Source organism: Quercus robur, chromosome 5, assembly GCF_932294415.1.
Source record: "Quercus robur chromosome 5, dhQueRobu3.1, whole genome shotgun sequence".
In the NCBI taxonomy this organism is placed as follows: Eukaryota; Viridiplantae; Streptophyta; class Magnoliopsida; order Fagales; family Fagaceae; genus Quercus; species Quercus robur.
The window spans coordinates 41,542,926-41,563,002 of record NC_065538.1 but is presented as its reverse complement, the minus strand read 5'-3'; the positions used below and the strand labels follow the sequence as shown (position 1 = coordinate 41,563,002).

The following is a 20,077-nucleotide window of genomic DNA, read 5'->3' as shown; positions in this document are numbered from 1 at the left end:
TTTACGTTTCTAGCTTTACTTCTAAGTGTTAGCTTGAAAAAGAGGCTATAAGATTAAGCGGTGTGAATAAAAGCAAAGAAATATTAAAAAAAAAAAAAAGAAAAAAAAAAGAAGTGTTAGCTTGAAAAAGAGGCTATAAGATTAAGCGGTGTGAATAAAAGCAAAGAAATAAAAAAAAAATAAAAAAAAATATAAATAAATAAAAAAATAAAAAAAAAAGTGAAAGCCAAAGGACCTTGTCATGTGTTAGGCTCAAGCTTTGTTTTTTTTTTTTTTTTTTTTTTTTTTAAGAAAGTTTCAATTTATAGGTTCTACTCCTGATAATAGCTCTTTATTATCATACTAAGACATCAATTAGTTTTTGGTATAAGCGGGGATTGAACTCCAGATCTCTTATACAACCATCAGAGATTTTACCAGCTGAGCTAACTGGAACCCATGCCTCAAACTTTGTTGGATGCTTTTAAAAAATGTACATTTACGCAAGTAATATTACATAAGCATTAATTCTTGTTTTTTAATAGAATATTTATATGCTTCTAGTTTTAGTGTTTTTTTTTTTTTTTTGATAAACAGTTTTAGTGTTAGTTAAAAAAAAATAAAAAAAAAGAGACTGGGCTTTTTAAATCTGTCATATATATGCTTCCATAAGCATTATATATGAATGTGATAGCTTCCTTATTTGAAAGCTTGATCCATTGCCCATACAGATGGGCTGTGACCGTAATTTAAAATTCTTCTTATGGAAATTAAACATTGCAATTAGAAAGTACCAGACTAATGAGACTGAAACGTTCTTTAAAAAAACCCCTCGAAATTGGACCACTTCAAAGAATTGATTGTCCCTCGAAAGACCATAAAAATCCAGTACAGCAACCCGTTTAGACAAATCAGTACAATTAAAGTATCATTAGAAGTAGAGGTAGGCAGGTGCCACTGTTGGGGGTGACAGTAACAGAGATCCATGAGCTAGAAGTTTTGACGATGCCTAGAGAGCATTAGCATTGAAGAATGCCAATGCCATATTTAAGGCCTTTTTGGCATTTCATGGCTCAAAAATATTTGCATCAAAAAATTGTAAACCCCACTATTGCAAAATTTTTTGCAATAGTACTACAGTACAATTCTAAAGTTAGAATTGTACTGTAGCAGTTTTCTAAAACAAAATATATATATTTTATTCCACCCTCGAAATTTCTCTCTCCATTGTCTCAGTACTTCAGTTCTTTTCTCTCTCTTCCTTCTCTATTTCTCCATCTGCTCTCTCCTCTCTTCAGACCCAAACACCATCTCTTCTCTCTCTTCCTTCTCTGTTGGGTCTGGTGTTTGGGTCGTGGTTGGGTTATGGGTCCGGTGTTTGGGTTATGGGTGACGGCGTGGGTCAATGGTGGTTGTGGTTTTTGGCGTGGGTCACTGTGGCGGTTGTGGTTTTTTTTTTTTTTTTTTTGGTTGTGACCGGTGCTTAAAGGGGTTGTGGGTCGTGGTTGGGTCCGGTGTTTGGTCGTTGGTCGTGGTTGGGTTGTGGCTAAAGTGGGTTGTTGGTCGTGGATCGGCGAAGCTTCACACGGCCTCTCTCTCATCTCTCATCGTGGATCGGCGAGCTGGGTTTGGATCGATGGGCTAGGATCGGTTGATGGTGGGTTTGAAACGGTGGATCTGTTGATCGGTGGGTGGATCGGTTGGGTTGATCATCGGTAGCTCCGATGGTGGCTCTGGTAATGATTTTTTTTTAATGGGTTTGCTCCGATGGGTTTCAAATCGGTTGGGTTTCAAATCGACGGCGTGGGTTTCTGATCGGTGGCTTGGGTTTGCTAATTGGTGGCTTGGGTGGTGGGTGTGGTGGCCGTTGTTGGCTCCAACTGGTTTGATGGTTTGTGTGTGTGTGGCTCTATTGATGGTTTGATGGTTTGTGTTTGTGTGTGTGGCTTTGTTGATGGTTTGTGTTTGTGTGTGTGGTTTTGTTGATGTTTGATGGTTTGTGTTTGTGTGTGTGTGTGTGTGGTGATGGGTTTGGATAGGTTGATCGGTGTATCATGGGTCTGTGTGTTGAACCAGTGCTAGAGGTTGAGGGAGACTGAGGAAAAAAAATACTGTTGGAAAGCTCAGGAAAATGGAATCATGCCTAGTTTGAAAAAAAGTATCGGTTAGAAAGAAATAATAAAAAAAGATTAAAGAATAATATTTTAATAAAAATAAAGTTTTGGGATGTGGGAGGTATTGTAAAATGGTATGGTATAAATAATAAAGTGGCTTTTTGAGATGGTAAAATAGAATAGGATAGTATTCTTTGATGCTGATGCTCCAAGGAAGACCAACAATTCAAATTGGATTACAATTAGCTAGCTTCGTGATATTATTGCTAATGTGAAGTAGGTGATATTGCTTATAACGTGATCCTCGTTATGTTCGGAATAAACAATCCTCTATAAATAAATAAATAAATAAATAAATAAATATATATATATATATATATATATATATAAAACAAAATATTTAGTGACAGTACTTTTCAAATCTATATATTACTAAAAGCTGAAGTGTAGCGTTTAATGCTACTGCTCTTACGTTGCGCCACATCAGTTACTACGTCATTCTTTTTTTTCTTTTCTTTTTTAAAATATTAATTTGTCCTACAATTTTAAAATGGTTTTTACAATTTTCAACCTTATAAATGCAACTCACTACTTATTTATTTACTTCCACTATCACCCTGTAATAAATCCAGCCTACTACTTATTTATTTACATCCACGGTCACCCTATAATAAATCTGTATAATTAATCAAGTCCACCTCTTATTTATTTAATTCCACTATCAAGCCCAACCCAAAGCCTTTTCAGTTCAGCTTTAGGGTTTTGTGTGAGTCTTTTCAGCTTAAAGGAAGAAAAAAAAAACAAAAAACAAAACAAAACGTTGAAGCCTTTCAAGCTTTAGGGTTTTTTTTTTTTTTTTTTTTTTCCCAATTTTCTTATAATTGTTTTTAACATTTATTTTTTTTAATATTTACACTTCTCCAACCTTTCTCTCTCCCTTACCATTTCATCTTCCCACTACTTCTTCAATCTTTCTCCCGTCCTTACCTTTTCATCTCCCTACTACCCTCTACCTTAATATCATTCTTCCTCTTTCCCTTTATCTTCCTTTATTTTTATCTGTTCTTATTCACATCCTCTTACTATAAATTTGTCACTATCTTTTCTATTCTATGCATAGTTTTCCCTCCAAAAAAAAAAAAAAAAAGGTTCCCTCTCTCTCTCTCTAAATATTTTGGTGGATTTTTTTATTTTTATTGCATCTCTACTTTAGGTTGATAATTAGTTATATTCTTTAAAACTCTATTTTGGGTTAATGTGATTTAGTTTTGTTTTTTAATTTGTGATTTAGTTTTGTTTTTTAAATTGTTGTTGTTGTTTTTTTTTTATTTTTTTTATTTATTATTATTCTCTTTGATTGTTAAATATTATCCTATTGTGTTCTAAAGAATTAAATATAGCATATACAAATATAATATTATTCTATTACATAGCATGATTTGGATAATTTGGTATTTATTCCATTACATAGCATGATTTTTTATAGTACTCAATTTAGATGTTAAACTATGAGACTTTACTAATTTTTGTTTATTTTCTAATCCTTTGTGGTGGACAAAGTACTCTTAATAGTTGTATTCGAAGTACTCTATAATGCCATTTATTTAAAGAAAAGCAAAGGCTAGCCAAACAAAGACAATCGGATATGTGACAAATTTTAACTTTTGCAATTTTATTTTTATTATTATTATTTTATAACAATGCATGTATAGAAATTTAATTCTTAGATTTTGCTAATAATTGTTTATTTGATAATATGTTTTGGGCGGTCGAAATTATAATTTTTACAAAGAAAATAACCTTAATAGATTATCAAAAACAAAATTTTATCCTAATATTGGTTCAATTAATCATTGTTAAGTTTTATTAATTTTTTTTAGTTTACATTTTTTTGGTGTTTTGGATTGTTCCTATATTACATTTATGATTGTTCATATAATAAATAAAAATATAATTACGAAATACATTACTCATTATTAGATTAGTTTAAATTGTAAAATTTTTTTTTAATAAAACCACCATAAAAATAATTATCACGCGCAACGCGTAGCTAGTACAAGTGAAAGTCAAATTCGTGTAATTTTGTAATATTTTTAGGAATACAATAAATGCATACTTAGTATCATTTCCACTATAAATTTAATTACTATCATGTAAGAAAAGGGAGCATATATTTATTATACTCCTAAAATACTGAATAATTACACGTCAAATTCATGTTATAACCCTAAACCAAAATTTTTGCATCTTTCACTTTGTTCACACTGATGAGTCCAACCCAAGAGTATATGAGAAAAAAAAATTGTGAAAAATAAAAAACTAAAATGAGCCAATCTGAACTTGACTAAATTAACTAAAATTTGGTAACGAGACACCTTGGAGGCCTAGAGCTAGATGGACCGGCATCCTCAATTTACAATCAAAGCAGCAGCCAGCAAGCTCCATCGATTTTGGAGGTTGTGTTAAACGTTACTACGATTTACGGGGAATAATAGAAAAAGGATTGTGGAGACGATTTTAACAAGCCAGAAAACTCCAAGCTAAAACAACATTCCTACTTTTTTAGCCCCTTGTTTTGAATAAATCCCGGAAGGGAAAGAAGGAACAGTTGATTCAGAATGCGCCACATAATGAACTAGAGAATCTCATTGTCTGTAAGCAATCTGTTGAAAATTTAAGGGTTAAATGACAAAAGATCATTGAAACTAGAGAATCACCTAAGTCTAGAGAAGCTAAGCAAGATATACAAGTCCTAGAGAAGGAACCTGAAGACAGGCAGAAAATTTGGGGGTAAATATCTGCTTTGTGACAATATACATATTGGGAATGGCTCTATAGATAGGAGGCTGACTTGTTTCATTATTTATTGGAATTTGGAGTCTTAACAGATGAAATTGCTTTTGTAGCCTTCAGAGCAAAGGAATGGGGCTTTCTAATGGAAGTGGCATATTTGATATTAGGAAACAGTCAATAATTAAAAGAAAAGGTTTTATAGAGGAAGAACTAGAATATGACAAAATTTCCCGAGGTAGATATGGATACTCAAGGCCTTTTTCAAAGATACGCATGCAGACTCAGATTTCTTTATATTCAAAATAATATACAGTGGTTCTTTACGAAAGCATTGTGTCAAGAAGCTCAAGTAGGCCCCATCTACATAGGATAATTTCACCCAAAAATCTTACAAATCAGCAATGCTAGAACAAACCACAAAGATTTTAGAGGACGTACTTGACATAATTAGTATCAACATGCAGGAAAAAACAAAGGGATACAATAACACAGAAAACATCAAATTAACAGCTACTCTGATTGGAAAGTGCTGCTAATCACTTTATTAAGCCATTTTTGCTTCTAAAATGGTGTTCCAAGTGGTTCTTCTTCACTGTGTCCTCATTACATCTTTGGGAACTCATATATGCTTAGATCTTGTTGCTTCCAAATGGTTCTGCCTATATATTGATAAGATTTGTGGTACATCCCTTCTTTCTATCCTCGATCAAGGACATCTGTATGGTCCAAGTCATTAAGAAACTCGACTGATTGGTTGAAGACTGTTGTTATGCCCACATCATGTCATTTATCATGACCTTGCTTTGTTTCTCAATTGAACACTGCAAGCACAAAATGAGCAAACAAGTCCATATTATATTGCTGGCTAGTTGCCAATAATAAAACCAATATGCTCCTGCCCCAGTTGAAAAAACTCATTTATCAATGAATGAAATTTTGAATAAAAACTTGTAGTCACTTACAGATTCATTGATCATGTTTCTAGATCAATAGGTGCAACAAGCTATGTGTAAAACAGGCCAGATATTTAAAGGTCAGTTGGACATTTGTGCAAACCCACAAACACATACATATAGCTCACACAGAGAGCCAGACATGATTAAGGAAGATAAAAAATTTCCAACCAAGAAGAAACTTACAGGGAATGGAATGTAAGCATGCCTCCCATTAATAGGCTCGACTGTGAATATAATCCATATACCCTACCACTAAACCATGAATAGCCCTGTGTGCAAGGAGGGTTGAGCACACATTTCAGATGCATTGCTCAGAACAACACAGATCATGTAATTAGGATCTGCAAAACAAGCAAACAAAGGCTTATCATTTGCCCATCAATTTTTAGGACAAGGGACAGAGGAAGGAACTGTAAATTTTCCCCCTATACTGATTTTAGACTGCTCCAAATACATGAATATCTCTTTAGACATAATTGAGGCTTTACACTTGCCTAACATGCACACTATAGATAACATGCATGCAAGAAAATGACCAAAAAAGAAGTTTAAAATACAACATTAATTTTTAACACCATGTTCCAGGAAACTTTATATCTCCAAAATGATTTTTGGGCGTTTTACGCAGTCCAACATGTTTCTCCAACATAATGTGTGTTTTCCATAAATCATGGCTAACTATAAGTTTCCACATCAGATTATAGGACATTATAAGAACAATTATTTTTTAATAAACTAACAGTTATATTTGAGAAAGATACCCATCTTATGCAGCCCAACATTGACGCCAACTTTCTCTTGCAGTACACATAAACGAGATCACAATTGTATCTCCATTTGGCAACCCTGTCATTAGGGAGAATTCTATCCATGAACGTTAGCCAACAAATGAAGGAATGCTTAGGAATAGCAATACAAATCCAAACCAAACACCATCAATCAACAACTGGAATCTTTTACCTAATCTTATTGATCTACATTAACAAAATGAATAGAAAAACAACAATTTATTTACTTCTGAAGCACAATAGGGAGCAAAAATAAGGACTCATTTGTCAATTGAACAAACAAAACACAAGTTAAGGGAAAATTATATCAAGTACCATGACTAGTAGTGTTAATCTGTGACCACATAGCTGGGATTTTCTCTTTGAGATTGATCTTGACCTTTCTTCATCATCCATTGCAAGTTTTTTGTGTTAATCTTCTAGGCTTATGCTATTTGTAAAATCCAGAGGACCTTTCTTTGATCTGAATCATAAGTGCCAAACAGATTAAGATTATCTTGAGATGAGCTAGATGTGACCTAGTTGACAGTCATTTGAAGCATAGAGAGTACCGGAGTTCCAATTAATGTGACAATTGTCAATGATTTTAGGAAGTCCAGCCAAAAAAACTTTGGGGGTAGTCCTCCAAATTTCCTACAGAGAGAGTAATCTTTCATACAAATTTCAAATCCACAAATTATCATTGTGTAGAAACTTGTTATTATCACATAGCCCAGTCCACTTAAAATTAGGGATCTCAAAAACCTCAAATTTTAACTCCATGTGACCATAACTTAGAAAACCAAAAATAATGCTAAATCAAATTGCATTACCTTACAAACCACTGAAGACCTTCTTGAGCTCCTGCTACTCTGAATGAATAAACTCTTGAGATACACAAACAAATAATTACCAAAGAAATAAATTGGAGCTGTTCGCGTGAAGACAACCACATAGGCTAAATTTTAAAACTTATTAATGGCAATGAAAACATATTTACTATAGGATGTGATCCTGAAACTGTTGAATTTGAAAGTGTGGTTTTGGGCGCATTATTAATATTAATATTGCATTTGCCTGAAACTGTTGTTGTTGTTGGTAGTGGTTTTTGACTGCTGAAAGTCTGAAGAAGAAGGAGGCCCGGGAGGTTTGGTTTCTGAATAGTCTAGGTTTTAATTACTTTTTTGCCCCTTATAAACCCTTATTGTGTGTGTGTGCCTGTGCGTTTGGTTCCACTTTCAGAGCTACGATTGCGAAAACACAAATATATTTTTACCAAGATCTCCAAATAAATAAATAAATAAATAAAATACCATCAGAATTTCTCTGCATTCTTTGCTCCCTCCTCCTCGTCACTGCCAACAAGTCCAAAAGCAGATTCCCACCGCGCAGTGCACTGCAGGTAGTAGTGTTTCTTCTTTCATTTCCTTTGCTCATTTACTAGCCATGTCAGGAGTGGGAAGTATCTCATAACAGTTAGCCAAGAAATGAAGGTATTGCTTGCAAATAGCAGCTGAAAACAAAACCAACCCCTCCAATCAACAACTAAATGCTTTTCCCTAATCTTATTCCAAGTTGATCTACATTAACAAACTTCAAAATCAATAGAAAAGAATCAATTCAATACTTCCTAGGCACGATGAGGAGCGTAAAAGTAACCCAGCATTTATAGTACTAATTAATAAGGTGCCAACAGCTCAAGTACCAGTAAAAGTAATGGCTGATTGATTGCCCCGTGTCATCACATAGCTAGTAGCCTCCCAAATTGTTTGGAGAATCACCAAGGGATGATGAACCAAAGCATTCATATACCACTGGCTGATTGAACATTATTAACACACTAGCACTTCTCTCACCTGCAATATTATCTTTAGGTCATTAATTATCAGAAAAATGAAATTTAACAAAATCATGCACTTGTACAAACAAATTTTTCTGTAACTTTAGAAACCACCACCTGCCCCTAGAGTGATAAACCTGAAAACCAGTCATTCACATTCAAACAAAAAAGATATGGAAAGTGGTACTTACAGATATGCTTAACGCCAATTGCCTAGTTTCCAATTCATTTGTCACTGGTTGACCTTATTTCTTCTTCACATCCATGACATGCTACATTCACAATGTTGAATAGTACCTCTTCACTCAGCATAGTTGCAATCTATGGACTTAGTATAGAAATTTATTAACAAGGTAAATGATATAGGGCAGAGAGGAAGGGAGCTTTGTTATTCTAACGTATCAAGCTTTGCAGCTGATGGAGCTTACCAAATATATCTTGCACCAGAATGTAAGACATGGCTATCTGAGGTGCATCCTTGCTCAACAATTTTCACCAATATAAAACTGTGCTTCTCCAATAGGTTTAAACTGCATTAGTTTTTACAAACAAGATCAATGATTCTGGACAAAGGATAGAAAATAGAAAAACGTACTTATGAGCAAAGTTTGAAATATTAATTAGGTGAGGATACAAAGATGAAACTCTAGTTTCTGCAAGAGTTGTATGGAAAGCAAGGAGCATTTGTTCTTTCAATGTGAATGCTCCTTCTCTAGAAGGATTTGGCAACAGTTTGATTAATAATCGCTGGAGTTGTTGTAAAGAAATAATGTTGTAGTGGGGAGTAGTTGTACAAACTAGCCTGGGCTGCCACTATTTATATTGTTCTACTTTAGATAATATGAAAAGGCTAACAGAAAACAATCTCAGCACATAAGTGCCAAAACCCAAATTTTTATATGGTTCAGCTTCAGGTACTTTGCAAATAAGAGGCTGACTCTACACAAGCACAATCTCAGCAAACACTATGGGCAATGAATTTCGAAAGAAAGATCGGATAGATGTTCAAGTCATGAAAAGGCAAACCTTCAATGAATGCCTAATGATGAGGAGGAAACGAAGACATTAAGGCTTCAAATGGTGAAACTAAAACCCAATTTTTGAAGTCATCGTCGCTATAAAGCTCAACACCATAGTGCACAACACCATTTTCCATGCATATAACTTTGTGCAACTAGCTTAATGATCCTCATCTGTGATCTAAGTCATTAGTGACAACCATAAGAGAAGATTTAGTCATTGGGAACATTAATATGCAAAAAAGAAAGCCTTACTTCATTGGCTGTTTAGGATCTTTGCTTATATCCCCAAGTTCTTGCCAAACTTCCTTTATATGCGGGGATTGTTTCTTTTGGCAAGGAGAAATAAATAAACCCTGATGAGCTGATCTTTGATTTGCCACACCCAAGCATCTGGTATAGCTGCCTTGCCATTCTGTTTGCCATTGTCAGTTTCTATGGGCCCTTTCTATCAACCGTGCATGAAGTTTGAGTGGAGTTTTGCACACGCATTTGTTGGAGGCAGATTTGCAAAGGAGTAGGGGATTAGAAGCCCAACGTCTTCCATACAAGGATTATTCAAGTTAACAAGCATCAATTAGAAGTAAGAAGTTTAAAGATGGCATAATATTGCAATAGACAACAACGAAAATGTTCTAAAAAAGAAATCAATTTTAAGATTTTTATCTCTATTTCAAGGGGTTCTAACATTTAAAAAGGAATTTGAAATTCTAACCAATAAAGAAGTGATGGATGCGACATTTCATCTGAGCAATCAAAAAAATAGTTAATATATATATATATATATATATATTATTTTTACGACTGAGATAAATTAAAAAAAAAAAAAAAAAGAAGCAAATATATCACAAAATAGTTCAACCTTGACACAACACAAACAGCAAACTACTGCAAAACACAAAAACAATCAACACATCTATCTACTCTAAAACAGACACTAATATACCCCTGTAGCCAAAATGGCTCTATTTTGCACTGAGTTCTAGAACCCTGTAAACTACACTAACGACGTCTAATGTCATTTTTCACTAAACACAGGATCGTCTCTTTGCTATAAATGACTCCCTTGTGAACATTAGCATTGCCTTGACACCATATATGATTAATGAAGGTAGCCCAAGCCAACTTGCAAACAATAGTTCTGAAACATTTACTTTCAAGGAATGAATACCTCAACAAAACACTGAACTCCAATCATTCAGTTGCTTGCAGACTAAACAAAACCTTAACACCTATTGCTATAGCCTTTTATTAAAGGAACAGTCATAGGAATATGTGAACTCTGGACTCTTGCTTTCTCCTGTAGAACACACATACTAGGTCAGACTTATCCCCATTTACCAACCCTGTCAGGAGTGGGAAGTCTATCCATAAGAGTTAGCCAACAAATGAAGGCATGCTTGCAAATAGCAGCAGAAAAACAAACCAAAGCCCTCTAATTAACAACTGGATGCCTTTCCCTAATCTTATTCCAAGTTTATCTAAACTAACAAACATCAAAATCAATAGAAATGCAGCAATTTATTACTTCCTAGGCACAATGAGGAGCATAAAAGAAACCTAGCATAGATAGTACCAATTCATGTCACAAAACAGAGCTACCAAAGACTTTCATGCATTGTATAAGAAAAAATAAGAATGCTTTTGTCAATTGAACAAACAAAACAGGAGTTACGGGAAAAATATATCATGTACCATATTTTAAGAGTCAATCTCTCATAACTTTCCTTTTGGACTGGAAGATTCAGGCTCATGCTTATTTCTTTCCACAGCTGAATCCATGACCAGCCAAATGGGTTGTTTTCTTTGAGATTGATCTTGATCTCCCTTCCTCATAAATGGTTTGTATCTTCTAGTCTTATGCTGTTTCTAATACCAGATTGAGATTATATTCAGATGAGTTAGATTTGACCTGCAGTTTACAAATCAATTAAAGCATAGAGAGTACCGGAGTTCCAATTGCTGTGACATTGTCAATGATTTTTAGGAAATCAAGCCACAACAACTTTAATGGTCGTCCTCCAAATTTCCTACAGAAAAGAATAATCTTTTTTAAACAAATTTCAAACCTTCAAATTATCGTTGTGTAGAAACTTCTAAATAACACAACCCATTCTGATCAAAATTAGGGATCTCCAAAAATTCAAATTTTAACTCCACATGACCATAACATAGAAAACCAAACTCTTTGTTCAATTAAAATAGCTATTCAAATTAATGAAACTTACCAGTGTTGCGGCCCATTAACTTGATGACAATGATACCATTCTTAATGCTTTATGATTGAACATGGGGTGTATGACCACTTTATTGAGCTTCCTAACAGTAGTGCCAGAAACAAAGGATAATTAATAACCTAAACTAGGAAGAGGATAAGGTCCGATAAGAGAGTTTCAATATCAAATCATGGTTTTCTGTTACTTCATGCTTTTTGCAAGAAGTGGCCTTGTTCAATAAATTTTTTCTTACTTATCAAAAAATCAAAAATGTGGCCATCAAATTTTAGAGTTGTGTACGCCTTGAGGAGTACTAGAATGTCATCATCAATTGTGTTCAGTATCCTACCACTGCAACTGTAAGCCCACACCTCCTAATTTCCTGCATGAAACAGGGCTTTATTAAAAACCGCGTACAATGACTGGCAACCTTTTCCATTTCTATTTTATAATGAACATTTCCATCTCAAGGATAGAGCACAAACCCTAAGAGTGGCAAGAGAGGGAGTGATCCTTCTGGTTCTGACGCAATAGTCAAAGAAATGCTGCAAAAGGGAGAGTTAACAGAGGCTTTAGATCCCTCTTCTCTCTCACTATCATCATTCAAAAAACCTCCACTTGTATCTAAAATTAATGATCCCTGACACAAACACACAAAAATTCAAAAAAACCATTCAATAAAATGCTAATATAGTTTTAAATTTTAACAACTATAATCATTAATTGAAACACAATTGGATTCAAAAAATTGATCCAAGATAGAAATATTAACCGTAACCAAAAATAATAGGCACAAAGCAATAAACACTGATTGAAAATGATGATCATGAAAAATAATCAAGGAATTTCACCTCATCATTTCGTCTTTTTAAAGTCTCTGTTTGATTCAACACCCTCCTCTTACTACCCTGTCCCATAATATGTATCTATCTTCTTCTGTGTATGTCAATCGCCCTGTACTGTTCAACTTTGCAAATCACGCTTTCATCATTGTCTACTTCCACTTCTTCATCCATCGTATACTTAGTCTAATTGATAAGTCCTTATGCTTAGTCCCATCTTCTTAATCACCGCTATCCTCAATCTTGTATACCTCAACCACCTAATCTTTGTCATTGATTTCTTGTTCACTGTCTTGATCATCATTAATGCACATCCATGCCTAAAAGAAAAGCATAAGATTTACGTCACATTATTCTAAATGGCCAAAACAAAGAAACTCCACATAGACCCACACAATATTAACTGATCCTAAACCGTATTCAATTACACTACAGTAATCATGTTTTTCTTTGACCTCATGTACAATGTTTTTCCGAAACCATTTCCCTTGAATGAACTTTTATATGAAAAAATTTTAAAAAAATCTTAAAATAGCTTTCTTTGCAACAGAAGTACATGTTCAGATCAATCCAATAATTTCTCAAGTGTTAACTCTTTGTTATGTTAAAATAGCTTTTTAGGTGAATGAAGCTTACCAATGTAGCAGCCCATTAACTTGACAACACAGGTATCATTCTTAATACATTACAATTGAACATGGGTTGCATGAATTATTTCTTGAGCCTCCGGACAGTAGTGTAATCATGGTTTTCTATCGGGAGATATACATGACCATCAGATTTTAGAGTTGTGTCTGCCTCGAGGAATACTAGAATGTCATCGTCAATTGTCTTTAGTATTCCAGCCGCTGCAACTGTAAGCCAAACCTCCTAATTTCCTACATCAAACAGGGCGTTAAAAAAAAACCCACGTACTATGACTTGAAATCATTTTCATCTCTACTTTATAATGATTGTATCTATCTCAAGGAAAGAACACAAACCCAAAGAATGGCAAGGAAGGCAACAGGGAGGGATTGATCCTTCTGGTTCTAAGGGGAGAGTCAAATTAATCTTAAAAAAGGGAGAGTTAAAGTCAACCCAAACTTTAATAACAGAGGCTTCATATCCCTCACTATCATCATTTTATAAAAACTCTATTTGTAACTAAACTTCATGATCCCTGACACACAAACACTCAAAAACTCAATAAAACCGATCAATAAAATGTTAATATGGTTGTAACAACTATAATCATTAATCTAAACACAATTGGATTTAAAAAATTGATCCAAGATAGATATATTAAAGGTAACCAGAAATAATAGGGACAAAGTAGCAATAAACATAGATTGAAAATGATGTTCATGCAAGTAATCAAGGAATTTCACCTCATCATTCATCTTTAAAGTCTCTATCTTCTTCTGTGTATGCCAATCGCCCTGTTCTGTTCAGCTCTGCAAAAACCTTCTTATCATTCTCTATTCCACTTCTTCATCCGCCTTATACTTAGTCCAATCTTCTTTTTTGATAAGTCCTTATGCTTAGTCCCATCTTCTTCATCACTAATGTCCTCAATCTTGTATACCTTAACCACATAATCTCTGTCATTGATTTCTTGCCCAGATTCATTATCTTGATCATCATCAATCCACATGCATGCCTAAAAGAAAAGCATAAGATTTGTCACATTATTCTAAATAGCCAAAATAAGGAAATTCCATAAAGATCCATACAATATTAACTGATCCTAAACCATATTCAATTACACTACAATAATCATGTTTTTCTTTGACCTCATGTACAATGTCTATCTAAAACCATTTCCCTTGAATGAACTTTTATATGGGGGAAAAAAAAAAGGAATAAAGAATCTACACAAATAACAATTCCTGGTTCTTTTTCTCTATGCTGATGCAACCCACAATTTCCTTAGTAGGCACATCGAAGGCCAACTTGATGGATAAACCTCACCGTGTTTGACCAAGTTTTCATCTTCAAAATCCTGCTTAGGTTACAGATGGTTCCCCCTTTATTTCATGTTGAACATCTTTCCTGATAGGCCCTCCACCAAACCGACTTGCTAAATAAAGTATATTACATTTAATCAAATACTATTTTTCTACAAACTACTCTCAATGCCTTGCATTTATATTATTTTTAGCTCAAGATAATGGGTGAAAAAAACGTAAAGTGCCACATGATTTACCTATAAGCAAATCAATGGTTCTTAAGTTTGCATCTTGTATAGAGGCTGACAGTTCCTAAATGAAGGAACTATCATGTTCTAGTGCTACATTTACCATTTGCTAAACTGAAAAGGGGCAACTCAAGCAGTTGAAATTACATTAATGTCTCTAGCACCATGTCAGAAAGCAAAATGAAGGAAATAATAGGCAGCCCTTAAAGTTAGAATGAGTCGCTACACAAATAATCCTCTCCAAGTTCTTTCTTTACTATATTTCAAAATTGAGATGTTCACAATTTCCGGGCATGGCAAACAACATAGTTAACTCCAAAGCAAGACTTACATCCTAGCATCCATGCCTAAATCCCCTGAGATATCCCCATACTCATGTCCTGCTAGTCTTTTGTATGCATTATTTCAAGAAGAAGTTTTGTAACTTCAACAATTACTATAACCATGTGCCCATTTTCTTTGTCTTTTCACAATAAATTCAAACAGTCCACTAGCTCCTCCAAGATAAAATGGTGATTGCACAATCAAGCAACACTCCACATCTCAGCTAACAAGGGAAATGTACATTGCTATGGATCGTTCATAAAATTTTCTAACCTACAAGAATTTGGTGAAGCTAATTCAAGAAAGATTGATTCTCTTTAAAATTGGCAAATTTGATCAAGAAGAATTAATGCAGGGAAACCCTTCAAAAAGAATAAAGTCAGTGAGAACAAAATTGACCTGGGCAGCATAATTACTTGATGGATGTGCCCCAACCAGCATCCTGGATTGAACAATGATGATCATTTAAAGACGCTTAAGTTTATTTGAGATAAAAGTAAAGAATAGCAAGGAGAAAAGTGAAAGAGGTTCAAACTGAATCACCTAAATAAGGGAGACAATATTGACATTAACATGGAATAGTAGGAATGTATTTAGAGTTTAATTTTTTTTATTTCACCAAAATGGCAAATGCAAAAACATATTTTTATCAAGATGGTTAAGATTAATCACATGAATTAGTAATAAATCAAATAAAAAATAACAAATAATATACAGCGCAAATAACAATCCAGCCAATAAAGACATGGAATTGAAATCAAGAACAAAAAAATATTACAAGAAGAACATCTTATGTTATGAAAAAACTTGGAGAGAGTTTCATAAACAAAGGCTTTATATCTCTCTTTGCTCTCGCCATCATCATTCGAAAAAACTCTACTTGTAGCTAAAAATTAATGATCCCACACATGCACACACAAAAATTTATTGAAATCAATCAATAAAAAGTTAATATAGTTTTATCTAGTATAATCACTGATCTAAACACACAATGGAATTCAAGCAATTAATCGAAGATAGAAATATTAAGGGTAACTAGAAATAAGAGGCATAAAGTAGCAATATAAACATAGATTTAAAGGTAATGTTTGAGCAATTTAAAAGGGAATCTGACCTCCTCGTTCATTGTTTTCTTTAACACCCTGCTCTTACTACCCAGTCTCATCATAATGTATCTGTCTTCTTCTGTGCATGTCAACTGCCCTGTACTGTCCAGATTTAAAAATTCCCTTCATCAATGTTTACTTCCACTTGTTCATCCGCCTCAAACCCAGCCCCATCGTCTTCCTCGTGATTACTGTCCTCAACCACATCATCAGTGTTTCGGAAGCATAGAGCCTTGTCCCACCTGTCCAACACGTCTTTCGGAAGCACTGCCCTGCAAGCATCGAGTTCTATGACACCCTTGCAGTCCAATCCAGGGCAAGTAACAACGGTTATGCTTTCTTGGATCTTTGTGGCAACATGTTTGCCAATGCAATCAGAGCAAAATGAGTGAACACAACTCTCAGTTTTGAACATCTGGTCACTATCTTTCCTTTCCAGACAAATTTCACAGAAGCTATATGATGATTCTCCAGCTTCTTCTGCATCTACTTGCATCTGGTCACTATCATCATGCATCTACATGCATGTCCAAAAGAAAAGCATACCAGCTATGTCAGATTAGTTTAAATAACCCAAAATGAACAAAACCCACAATGACCCATATTATAATAATATTGAACAAAAAAAATGAAGAAGAAAAATAAAATATAATAGAACCCATACCAGTGAGAGATTAGAGCAACAAGGATCACAAGCCAAACAAATAGAATGATTTGGTGGCGGTAGTGTGTTTGTGATATTGGGAAAATTTATCAAGGGACGTGGTTGGTATTATAATTAATTGTTTTTGATGGGATAAATTTAGAAGTTAAGTTAATTGCGTCTATTTGCACAAATCCATATATGTATTATTATTTATATATTTGATAGGATAGTTTTGCAAGAAAAGAAGAGTTACCTCTGAATCACTGCTGTCTCGAAGTTGACGGCCTGTTTCCGGTTCAATTACGATGTATGGAATGTGAGAAATGTTGGGGCAGTAATCTGCTATCCCTCTTTCGCAATGCTGCTCCAGAATTGGACATGCATAGATGTACAATTGATGTAGTAATGGAGTATTACGCAGGTAGTCTGGCAGAGACTTTAGATTGTGGCACCCCACAAGTGCCAAGGAATGAAGAAGTGGCATTATTTTAATTTTTGGAGTGTTATTTGTAACAAAAGCATTAGCACTATTATCTTTTTCTTCTTCTTCTTCTTCTATTGTTCCTCCCATCCCACTCCATTCTTCCCACTTGAACAAACCCCAGAAGCTGAGAGATTTAAGGTTTGGGAATATGATGATGTCTTTGGATGATTCTGATAATTCTTCTTCTTCTATGTCTATTCCCAAAAATTCATCTCCCACCTTTCGAATCATATAAGCAAGCTCTATCCTTAATTGTTCGAGCAACGGCAGCTTCCCCAAAGGAGGCAACTGCTCTAGGTTTGGGCATCTATAGAGATAAAGGCTTTTCAAATAGGTCAATTTGGACATCATCCAATTAGGATACATTGTGGTGCCCTTATAAAGACGAATTGCTAAAGATTCCAAGCGGGGAGGTGGCTCTAAGGCATTTAGAATGGCTACATCTTTCTCCATTTTTCTTCTTCTTTCTTCCTCTGTCTCTTCCTCTTCCTCCTCTTCCGTTTCCTTTTCAGATTTGCTTTTCAATTCCTCTAATGTGTTAAAAAATAGCGACAAATCACGGAGGTGGATCTTCGTCTTCAATGCATTCTTGACCTCACCAAAATCTACCACATTTCTCAACCCTCTTATTTGAAGTTCCCCTTGAATGTGGTTCAAATGTTCTAATTCTCCCAGTTTACATATTTCTTCGCCCTTATCTACAAGAAAGTATTTTAATGTTCTAAGACAAGTTAATCTCCCAATTCCCTTCGGAAATGATTTTATTATAACTCCATCAAAAAGCAGGAGGTGTCTTAAGTTAATTAGTTTACCTATCCCATGTGGTAATTTATCAAGTTCCGAACAGTCACTAACATCCAAACTTTGTAAATTACATAAATTACATATACTTTCAGGCAATTCTTTTATCTTTATATAAGATAACTTGAGTAATCTTAAATGTATCAATTTTTCCACCTCATTTGGAAGTTCCAAAATGGACTTACCTTCCAAATGTAATGTACGGATACATGTCAAATGGTCGAATAACTTGGGTTGGACAATCGGAGAAGAAATAAAATCCAAATTTAAAAAGCGTAGATTTTTCGCTTCATAGACAAACTCAGGAAATGTTTCTCTAAATATTAAAGACAAATGACGAGCCCTCTTAAAGTCTTTCGCAACCTTGTCACCCCTATAATTGATTTTGAAGCACACATCTTTAGCCATTGATTTCGCAAAGTCATGCACTATATCGTGCATTTTGCAACTTACAATTTTACCATCATTATTATCTTTCTTAAAGTCTTGAAAAAAAGAGCGCATGGCTAAATTTTCAAAGTAGTGCTCTGCTCTGACTTCCATCTCCATATTTCCTTTTGAGTTGATATATCCTTGTGCCATCCAATTGATGATTAACTCAAATTTATTGAATTGATAATCTTTTGGAAAGACAGCACAAAATAAGAAACATTGTTTCTCTGATGAGGACAATTCATAATAACTCAAAAAAAATGGCCCCAAAAGACCCTTTTCAATATCTTCTAATTCCCATAAATCATTGTGCAAAACCTTCTCCAACTCTTTTTTACTTATCTTACCACGTATGTAACCCCCTAAAGTCTTTGCAGCAAGTGGCAAACCTTTACACTTATTTGCTAATTGTTTGCCCAGGTCTTCTAATTCCCTACATTGCTCTCCATAATCATCAAAAAATGCTACTTTCTTGATAATTAACCAACAGTCATTGGAGGACAATACCCCCAAATCCATTATGAGGGAACTCTCCATCATGTTTGCAACCCTAGTTTTACGTGTGGTCACTAGAATTCTACTACTTTCGGCACCACATTTGAGTGCATTTCTGAAAGGCTCCCATTTTGTGAAGTCTTCAGTCCACACATCATCTAGGACAAGAAAGAACCTCTTTCCCCCAATCAAACTATAAAGTTTATCTAACAAACTTTGTAATTCAGTAGTGTTGGGAGGAGCCTCAAAAGATTCAATGATTGCTTTGGCAACCTTGCACTGATCGAAAGGATCAGAAACACAAACCCACATTCTTTTATCAAAATGGGCCTGCACCTCACTATGATTGTAGGCTATTTGGGCAAGAGTGGTTTTTCCAAGACCTCCCATGCCCACCAAAGATATGACATGGGGTTTTCTTTCCTTTGGACTACCCTTGCCTAAGAGGACGCTCAGTAGGTCATCCCTATACGTATCACGACCAATTATATCTGACTCATCCACAAAGGACGTAGTTCTTGGTCGCTCAACCATTTCAGGTTGCCTGTTAAAGTCCATCCCATAATTCTCTCTGTCATTGAGAATCTTACCTAATTTTTCATTCAGTTTTTTAATTTTGTGACCAACATCATGACGCAGAGGAAGGGTAAAACAACATGATGGAAATGGGAAGAAGGAGCATACCTTCTTCTTCACAACAGCTGGAGCGTTAATATCAGCTGGTTTTCCTTCTTCTTTCTCTATCTCTGCTTTGATCCTTGCAGTGTTCCAGGTGTCCAAAACGTCATCCATCTCGTAGTATTTGTCTTGGAGCTGCTCTAACCAAAGCTTCTCAGTATCCAGCTTCACTGCATGTCTTTTATCGGCATCATCCAGCATTGCCTTGATGAATCCGAGCTTGTCTTGAAGCTTTTGGACTTCTTCATCAACGCCAACAAGCAACTTGATCTCTTGTTTAGCCAGCTGAACAGCGATTGAAGCCAACCGCTCAAAGAGATCAGTAAGTAGTGCATCAGCTGACATAGTTAATGGAGACTGAAAGTTAAGTTGGATTGATAACACAGCAAGAAATGAACAGAAAGTA

At 34.8% G+C, this 20,077-nt stretch overlaps 1 protein-coding gene across 42 annotated transcripts; it reads right to left on the bottom strand.

Moving 5' to 3' along the window:
- Positions 1-5,143: 5,143 nt before the first annotated feature.
- Positions 5,144-19,671, bottom strand: LOC126725965 (putative disease resistance protein RGA3). Of its 42 annotated transcripts, XM_050430996.1 has the most exons (23): positions 17,035-19,671; positions 16,144-16,652; positions 15,429-15,471; positions 13,897-14,168; positions 13,163-13,404; positions 12,536-12,846; positions 12,170-12,324; positions 11,938-12,066; positions 11,697-11,787; positions 11,417-11,498; positions 11,164-11,337; positions 9,724-10,008; positions 9,476-9,649; positions 8,878-8,979; positions 8,641-8,721; positions 8,315-8,465; positions 7,923-8,122; positions 7,443-7,481; positions 7,182-7,263; positions 6,946-7,093; positions 6,604-6,688; positions 6,026-6,183; positions 5,144-5,707 (listed from the first exon to the last, which is right to left on the bottom strand). In XM_050430996.1, exons 1-2 carry the CDS (start codon positions 19,549-19,551, stop codon positions 16,248-16,250), a joined length of 2,922 nt encoding a protein of 973 aa, XP_050286953.1. In that variant the 5' UTR covers positions 19,552-19,671; the 3' UTR covers positions 5,144-5,707; positions 6,026-6,183; positions 6,604-6,688; positions 6,946-7,093; positions 7,182-7,263; positions 7,443-7,481; positions 7,923-8,122; positions 8,315-8,465; positions 8,641-8,721; positions 8,878-8,979; positions 9,476-9,649; positions 9,724-10,008; positions 11,164-11,337; positions 11,417-11,498; positions 11,697-11,787; positions 11,938-12,066; positions 12,170-12,324; positions 12,536-12,846; positions 13,163-13,404; positions 13,897-14,168; positions 15,429-15,471; positions 16,144-16,247. The 42 variants fall into 42 exon arrangements, 39 of the variants coding, with proteins under 39 accessions (XP_050286953.1, XP_050286957.1, XP_050286951.1 ...); XM_050431000.1 differs by lacking the exon at positions 15,429-15,471 and having other exon boundaries at positions 8,641-8,777; XM_050430994.1 differs by lacking the exon at positions 15,429-15,471 and having other exon boundaries at positions 8,641-8,770.
- Between the last annotated feature and the right edge of the window lie 406 nt (positions 19,672-20,077).